The 9,176-nt window shown below is 26.7% G+C and overlaps 1 protein-coding gene across 1 annotated transcript; it reads left to right on the top strand.

Annotated features, from left to right (window-relative positions):
* The first annotated feature begins 1,814 nt into the window (after positions 1 to 1,814).
* LOC145833083 (fibrinogen C domain-containing protein 1-like) lies at positions 1,815 to 7,087 on the top strand. The gene is made up of 5 exons (XM_082940282.1): positions 1,815 to 2,145; positions 3,501 to 3,634; positions 3,869 to 3,965; positions 5,559 to 5,630; positions 6,906 to 7,087. Exons 1-5 carry the CDS (start codon positions 1,815 to 1,817, stop codon positions 7,085 to 7,087), a joined length of 816 nt encoding a protein of 271 aa, XP_082796408.1.
* The last annotated feature ends 2,089 nt before the right edge of the window (positions 7,088 to 9,176 follow it).

The following is a 9,176-nucleotide window of genomic DNA, read 5'->3' as shown; positions in this document are numbered from 1 at the left end:
TGAAAATAGTACTAAATGAAAAACTAACATGTAAAACTGCCATATTATATTTTAAATGTAAGGTTGAAGAGTTAAGCAAGAATAATTACACTAAAAAGAAGTCAATGAGACATTTGTGGATCATCAAAGTTTTTAACAATTTGTTTAAAATCTGGAAGTATATTAGAAGTAGATATCCTCAGTAATGACTGCAGATTGGTATCAGTAAGATTTGAACGCAGCTAAGTTTTGTTTATATACATGGTTTAGAATGTTTGTTGGCAAATATATGTAGACCCAAACAGAACAAGTAACTTCATTGCCATCTTTTTTAAATTAACAAAATTTGGCTTGTTAAGTAGGGCATATAATCTTTTAAACTTTTAAGGTTTGAATTTTTTTTAGTGTACTGTCACATTGAAGTTTAGCAGTTCTAACTGTATATTACTAGGTGATTTTTGGTGTTGAACGTCAACTATGATGACACAATATCAAATTCTTCTATTAGTTGTTGAAAGTCTGCAAAACGACGATCAAACTCATTATCAAGTGAAACTATTGTCATCAATTGGTCATCACTTAACTAAACCATATAACTAATCAAAAAGTCATAAATAAAAAAAAAATCAATAGCAGAAAAGAGTGGAAAGTGTAGTCTCTACTTAAAATAATTTATTAAAATTTAATGTTGAGCAGTTTGGCTTAAAATTTTTGTTTACTTTTCTAAACAAGTATAAAAACAACTCACTACACATCTGGGAAAGACAACAATTTTTAAAACGTCCATTTTTTATGAAAGTTTTTATGGTTGGTAAGATCATCAAAGTTAGTTCAGCAAACAGTTGTTTTTGGATTACTTCAACTGACTCAAAACAGGAAAAGATACTTTAACAAAAGAGTGTTTTTATCACCACAAAAATAAAAAGCCAATTTTACAAATGTTTTCAGGGTCAAAGTCTTACATTTTTGTTTTAATAAAATAATCTAAAAATGTTTTAAACAAGTTTTGTAATATTTACATTGGTTGGCCGGATTTTGAAAATTTTGTAAATTTTGAAAATGCTTAGCGGGGCCTGATCATCTACTTGCGGACCGGATCAATTTTGTTTTTGGCCAGATTCCATTTAAATTTAAAAAAGGTTTGGGGGCCGGTCATTTTAACTTCTTAAGCTTGTTGCCCACCTCTATTCTAGATCATGCAAGTTAAACTCATATTTAGGTATTTTGTAATAGCTTGCAGACTTATTCTTTATTTTAAATATAAAGTTTTGATAATGAAAAAATACAATCTACTAAGATTTTTAAATGAAAGTCAAAAAATAAGTTCTACAGGGTGTATTTTAGGTTACATTTATTGAAACTGTCTAAAAATATTTTAAACATTTATGTTACACTTTTGCTGGCAACTTTTAGTTAAATAAATTTAATATAAGTTTTTTAATAAATATACATGTTTCTCCTGCTTGGGCTTAAAGTACCGTAATCTTTGAAGGTTAACAAGGTCAAGTACAAAAATATTTTTGGATATTTTCTAATAACATAACTTCTTATTAGGTTCTTAATTTTGCAAAAAAAACCTGATTACCAAAATTTTAAAGCAAAAATTTTAGATTTATAACCATAAAAACTGAAATTAATTGTTTTGATATTAAATAAAATTTAATTAGTCTGGTTCTGGTGTCCCTTATAATTAGACTATTTTGCGTATCAGAAGGCAGCTTCAAAGTTTACTTTACACATTAACATATATATTTATATATAATGTCAAGAAGGTTGATAAATATAAACTAACTAACCAAAATAAATAATTGAAAACTCAATTTTACAGTCATAATATGAAGTTGTTTGTTTTATTATTATTCAACATCTTGTATATAGCCAAATGTGACTGGACTCTTTCTACTTCTGATGACGAGGACCAAAGTCTTGGTGGACTTTCCACAAATCGTCACGTTAGAAGTCTGTCTGAAAATGAAGATCAAAAGGAAGGCAGTGGAATGGGTGAAGTAGGAGTTACTGGAAATTCAGGTCCCCAGAGTCGTTTAGAATCAGTTGTAGAGTATCTTAGAAGAGATAACATAGAAAACAAAAAGAAAATACATGTTATGAGTAAAAAGCAAGAAAAATTAGAAGAAAAATTCAATAAATTAAAAGGCAACCATAAAAGTTTGGCTGACAACTACTATAAACTAAAACGAACTCTTAAAGCAGAAAATAAAACATCCAACAAGAAAATCAAAGAGAAATTAAGTACTTTGAGTAAATACAAAAAAAAGTTAGAGGATAGATTCAAAAACATCAATATAAACTATAACAAATTGAAAAATCTTATGAAAATTTTTATGGGAGGTTGTTTTAGTTGTTTAGTATTCACAATTTAAATAACGTTTTTAAGTTTACAACAAAGATTAAATTTGTATACATATAAAACAGGAAACTACAAGAAGTATGCTATAAATAAACTTGATAAGTGTACTAATCATCTTTGTTTTAAACTAGAAGTGTGATAAAATAAGCATTCATAGACACAAGTTATGAGTTTATAAAATAATGAGTGTAATTCAAGTTTTTACCACAAAATACTTTTTATGATGTTTTGAAAAGTATTATTTTAACTAAAATGTACCCTGCTACTGCAGTTTGCCAACCCCTGAAGTATACAAAATTAATTAAAGTAAATGGGGAGGTAAATCACTTTTTTCACATTTTGATCTTATTTTGTAGAGTTATAACTAAGCTACAATCTGCATTTTACAGGTTTCTAAATTTCAAAATAATTTTTGAGATATAGGTGGTTAAAGTTAGTGAGTGTAATAGGTTTTTTATTGAAGGCGCAAACTAAAAAAAGTAAAAGAGACTATTTCACTAAAAATCTATCTCCTCCTACATTTTTTGAGAGAAATATCTTTAAATTTTCAAGAAGTATTCCTTGCAATATTTGTAGAATTCTGTCGCAACAAAATTTTTAATATTTTAGTTTTTTATTACAATTTTTATAGAATTTTTTTTTGCAACAGGTTTTATAAATATTGCAAGGAACATTTTCTGAAAACATGAAGTACTTATCTTAAAAAACTTGAAGGAGACAGATTTTTAGTGAAATTGTCTTTGTTTTTGTTTTTTTAGTTTGCGCTTCCTATAAGAACTTATTGCACTCTACATCTTTTAATGGTTATATCTCATGAATTACTTTGAAATGAAAAATCAGTAAAATGCATCCTGTAGCTTAGTTAAAACTTCACAAATTAAGATCAAAATATGAAAAAGTGATTTATCCCTCCTATGGTCATAACTTATTGCTCAGTTAGTGGGTTTTGTTTACCAACACTTGTTGTATATGCACTCTACATATCTGTTATATTGTTAAAATTTAGAACATAAAAAAACATAATTGTTTATATGTCAGTTTGTACTTGTACCATTAAAAAAAGTCTACATTTACTGCACTTGATATAGAGAAAAACAGGTAACCCATACAATTGTTACTTTAATTTTGTTAATTCTTGTAAACATAAATTTAGCACGTGATTGCAATGATGTCAAGAAAATCAACTCTAGAGCTCAAGATGGTGTTTTTACAATAAATCCTTTTAAAAATGCTGAAAAAACTGTAGAAGCTTTTTGTGAATTCGACTCTGATAATACTGGATGGACTGTCAGTTTTTTTGTTAACTTAATGATATAGATGCATTAAAACTTAAAAGTTTATTTTTGGTTTTCTAATTTTTTTTAACTTTCAAATTCAACCAAAAAAAAACTTAGTAACTTTTTTTCTTCACTAAAAATGTTATAAAACTTTGAAATTAAATATTTTTTGAACATAGCAGCATTAAAACATAATTTTATGCATATCAATATCAGTAGTAATCCTCTTTATAACATTGTTCAGGTCTTACAAAGAAGGACAGACTCATCAACAAGCTTCAAAAGAAATTGGTTAGATTACCTCAAGGGGTTTGGTGATAAAAACGGAAATTACTGGATTGGTTCGTTTGAATATCAGTATACCTTGTTTTTATGTTATTACAACAAAACTGTTTTTAGTTATTAATGATAAGATAAATAATCAAGTATTTTGTTGACCAATTTAAGACTTTAAGTTTTTTTAAAACTTAAATACTATAAAAAATAAGTAAATATTGTTCAATATGATAAAAATCTAATAATTTTAAGGGTTAAGAAACATGTATTCAATTCTGAAAAATAAAGATTATGTTTTAAGAATTGAAATGGAGAAGTTTAATGGACAAACAGCATATGCAGTATACGAGTTAGTGTCTTTGGTAATTTAAACACAAGTTAGAACTTTTAAAAACAAAAAGACATACACTAAAATGTCTAAGTTATTTAATATAGTTTCAAATATAAAATATTTTTAATCCCCCAAAATTATACATTGTTAACTTTCCTTTTGTACAACATCAACAATAGCTTACACATTTTGTTTAGTTAAAATTTGCATTAAAGACTAGCTTTTTCCTTCAAATGATTATGACTTTTGCTAGTTTATACTTTTAAGTAAGGAACATAAAGTTTTGATTTCACCACTTTGATCATTAGACCTAATTCTATAATAAACTGAGACCCGGGTTTGTTGTTATCGAAGTCAGTCAGTTGCAACCTTGCGGTTATCAATCTACAAGCGGTTTATCATGTTTTACCGTTTGCTGGTATGATCAGTAACTTCAGCCATTTTTAGTTGTTGTGCAACATTCGATAAATTGCTCTTGGTACGCTTATTTTGAATACTATCAAATAAGAACATCAGCAAAAGTCTAACAGAGCTAATCTTGGATTTATGTATGCCGTGATGCAAACACAGGTCAACAGGTTTGATCACACCAAAACCCTGGTCTCAGTTTACTGAAGGCTTATGGTCTTATGATCTAAGTGGTGTGATTAAAACTATGTGTTAACTTGAACTTGTCTCACGGCATGCTAAATTCCAACCTTAGCTCTGTTAGACTTTAGCTGATGTTTTCTTTAATTAAGAATTAAAAATAGTTTGTGTATTATTTAGTATTAAATATATGTTTAATTATTTTCAGTCAGTTTTACCTGAGCCATGAATCTAGAAAGTTTATATTACATGTTGGCCAGTACACAGGAACTGCAGGTTAATTTTTAGTTTTATATATTATACTTTTTAGTTTATTTTTTGACAACTAAAAGTTATTTTATTCTCTAATCACATGTATGATTTGTAAAGCATAGTCCTTTGAAATTTCTACATAATTTATTGGTGTTTTTAATTTTTAATAAAGAACTACAGTGGTGTGTTCTTATTACCAACAATAATTACAGCAAAGGTGTTGGGTGTAGTATTAGAGTTGATGCTCCACTTAAAAATAGAAAACCTAATGTTTTAATATAAAACTGTAAAAACTTTAAATTTTTCAAACAAACTTTTGTTTAAAACAATTTTTTGTAACTGTAGTACTATTATCATACAAATTTAGTTTGAATAGTGATAAATTGATTGTTTTTATAAATACTTGTAAACTTTATGCATCCCTTAACAAAAACAGTCTCGCCACTGTTTACTAGGTAAATACAGTTGACAAATTTTTTTAATATAGGTGATTCCCTGGCCTGGCATAACGGAATGAAATTCTCAACTGAAGACCAAGATAACGACGCAGCTCCAAATGGTAAGTACTAATTAATTCGTTATTTAACAATTCATTCTATTCATTGGTCCTTGTCGTCAGAAATTATAAGGCTCATAAGCGTCAGGATAAAGAAGTTTTTTTTGACAATGTTGGCAAAATGTCAAAAAAAAATCAGACAGTTACTAAGTTTCTAAGTGAAGTATAAGTATTCATTTTTAATATATATTTTTCATAAAAATAATCTTCAACCTGAATTGATTTTTTTGTTAAGTCTGTTTTCACCACACATTTAAAGTTGTCAAGGTTTTCCAGTACAAATGTTTGAAAAATTTGAGTTTACAAAAAAACAAAAGTATCAGTTTAAATTGTTTTTCTGACTAAATTGTGAATTTCTTTCTAAATAAGGATTTTTTTTTGTAAAATCAAGTTATACCATTAATAAGTTATTATATGATTGATGAGATGGTGTTTCTAAGAGATGAATTTAATATTTTTATCATCTTATTTTGCAGACTTGATTAGGGTTGAGTATCAGTTTAAAAAAAACTCCTCAACTGTAATTTATTTATCGATTGAAATAAGTGATCTACCGGGTCAATAAAATTAGTGTACTGCCGTATCTGGTTCTGGATCTCATTTTGAAATGACGATCCAGTCGGATCCTATGAAACTCTCAATTTTCTAAATACCTAGTGTAAGTTTCAAAGTTAACCTTAACTACTCCTAACACCTTTTTTTGCTCTTTATCAAGAACTCCAGAATATCTAGAATAAGCTCAAAATTTTCCCTTAATGTCTAGTGTAAATTTTAACCAAACTTTCTAAAATACGTCTATTACCTTTTTTAACCACCCCATAGTGATCTGGTTTAAACATTAAGATCGAACCATCTGGATCCAAAAAGGTATTATCCCGCCGAATCCGGATAGTTGAATACGGCCGATCATTAATTGAATCACAAAATTGACACTCAGTTATTATATTTACTAGTGAGAGGGTATTGACTGCATCAGATTTGCTGAAGTTATTTGAACTCTTACTGGTGTTTTCAAGGACCCGTGTCTAATTTAAAACTGAAAAAAATTAAAATGTACCAACAAGTCTTATTATTTTGACCCAGAACCAATTATTTCCAACGACAGTTTGTATCTCTTTTTACTGCAACAAAACCTTATTTTAAAATTAGGATATATCCGGATCTTATTAAAAAAAATCTGTTGAAAAGTTACTATAAACAACCATTAAAACTAGAATTAAAGACAATACTGCATTAAAATCTATTGAGTATTTTGATAAATAATAAAAAAATTTGTAGGAAATTGCTCTTCTGACGTTGGAGGCGGTGGAGGGTGGTGGTTTAATAACTGCCATAGTGCTAATTTGAATGGGGAATACCAGAATCCGAGTAAAACTGATGCATGGGGACTGAGATGGATTTACTTCAGTGGTAACGACTCACTCAAAAAGGTAGTAATGAAGGTGAAAAGAAAACTTTAACTATTTGATGGTAAAAAAAGAAAACTTTATTTGAAGGTGAAAAAGAAAACTTTTATTTTTTTAAAGTGAGCAAAAAACAGTGATCTTTTTATTTGAGTTTAAATTGAATCATCTAACATATAAGTTGTTTTTATTGTAGTTTTTTTTTGCGAGTTTTTATTAAAACTATTTGTACATATTTAATAAGTTGAGGTGTTACTTAAATATTTTTATTGCAATGTTTATTTTTAAAAATAACTTGTGAAATTCGATAATTAAGAACTGAAAATATTGTTCTGTATGCTATTAATTGATGCTCGATTGATTTTAATTTAAAGCATTTTCAAATAATTACTTTTGATTTTTTCTATGGTATATCTTCATTTACAATGTTTATAGACATAGTTTTTGCATTTCATTATGTAGCTTTCACTTTTGTATAGCAGTTTGAAAATAATAAAAAAACAAGTTGTTTTGTTAGTTATAAGAGTCTCAACAAAAAAATTAAACGAATAAGATTAAAATAAAAAATTCAATTGTCTAAGACTTACATCTTTTAATAATATTTTTCTAAAATGATAAATTTTTTTATAGAAAAAACATTTTTTTAAAATTGAAATATTTTCAAGTATTCATAAGTTAACGAAATAATTTAAAATTAACAAAAAACAACGTTTTATTGGTTAAAAAAAATTATTAGTATTTATAGTATTTAGAAGTTCATGTTTTTAGAACTGTTTCCAAGCTTAAGTAATTTAGAAAATTTGAAGTATAAATGTTTTTCCAAAAGGTTTTGAAAGCAACAGTTAAATTTACTTTGAAATAAATGGTTTTATTTTACAAAATTCACAAATGCATATACTCATAATAAAATAAATTGTTTTGTCTTTACCGTATGACATTTTTTTGTTCAAAATTGTTAAAACTTTAAGGATCTAAGTAATTTTTAACCCAAAACAAAAAACTAAGATAACATTATTTAGTCGCATTAAATAATTATGTTAAACATAACATCTATTAGATCTGGTTTACGAGATGTTTTTGAACGAATCATTAAAAGCGATATATAAAACTGACTTTTGCAATGTTTCAAGTATTTGAGATAAGATCCTTTTTTATTGTATGAAAATTCAATAATAAAATACTTATTGGAGAGGTGCTGAATAAATTAATATTTTTATATAACTTTTGTTTACCAGAACAACATACATAGTTTCTACGCGTCAGATCTGTTTTTTATAATATTGGCAAAATGTCAGTTCTCCAATAAACAAAAATTCACAAAGAAAATTAGAATGTTCTGTTAACTATTCAAAATTTAAAGATAATCGTTTGTTAATAGAAATCCTAGCGAAGCAAGTTCACTAGGATGTTTTATAACAAATTTTTACAGATCTTTTTTTTTAATCAAACTAATATATGCTTCTGTATGTTATAAAGTTAGCACACAGAAACATATGTTAGTTAAATAATAAATAGTTCTGTATAAATTTGTTTTGATTTTTTTTATAATGTGTGGTATTTATAATATATAAGCTTTGGTTTATGTACCCTTTAACTATTACAAAAAAACAAGGTTGTCTTTTTACCTGGAATTTTAGAAGTCTTGAAAATAACCTGGAATTTTAATAATTTTCACATGTTCAAAAGTAAAATTTCGATTTACTGAAAAAATCTATCATTTAAATAAAAAATTTTTGTCTTCATAAAAAAACATATTTAAAGTAGATTTACAGTATCTTTTCAATGTTTTTATACTATTTAACACAGTTTTTTACCTTAAATTTAACTTTAAACGCAAACGAGAATAAAAAATGTGTACTTTTTAAAAGCTGGAAAAATGTTGAAAAAAACGAGTGGCAATCCTGATTAAGGCAACTTAAAAAAAATTTAAAAGTATGTCAGTACATTTGTGCTAAAATTTATCCAACACAGGTAAGAATAATTTTTTAAAGATAATCAAACTTTTTTTTTAAATCCCTTTTGTGCGCAAAATGTTTGTCAATTTGTTACAACTTCCCATACAGGAATATTTGCAAGGGCTGCGTAGATTTTTCAGTAAATAAGAGTATTAAATATTGAGTGTAACAGTAGTTAAAGTTGTCTAAAA

The sequence above is a fragment of the Thalia democratica genome, chromosome 4 (genome assembly GCF_965202585.1).
Source record: "Thalia democratica chromosome 4, ktThaDemo2.hap1.1, whole genome shotgun sequence".
Classification (NCBI taxonomy): domain Eukaryota; kingdom Metazoa; phylum Chordata; class Thaliacea; order Salpida; family Salpidae; genus Thalia; species Thalia democratica.
Note: the sequence above shows the minus strand (reverse complement) of the source record. Positions and strands in the feature narration are given on the sequence as shown.

Excerpts from the sequence above, each read along its gene's own strand:
- LOC145833083 (XM_082940282.1), top strand. The coding sequence starts at position 1,815 with ATGAAGTTGTTTGTTTTATTATTATTCAACATCTTGTATATAGCCAAA. Across the intron at positions 3,966-5,558 it reads AAACGGAAATTACTGGATTG|GTGATTCCCTGGCCTGGCAT; the intron begins GTTCGTTTGAAT and ends TTTTTAATATAG. Across the intron at positions 5,631-6,905 it reads TAACGACGCAGCTCCAAATG|GAAATTGCTCTTCTGACGTT; the intron begins GTAAGTACTAAT and ends AAAAATTTGTAG.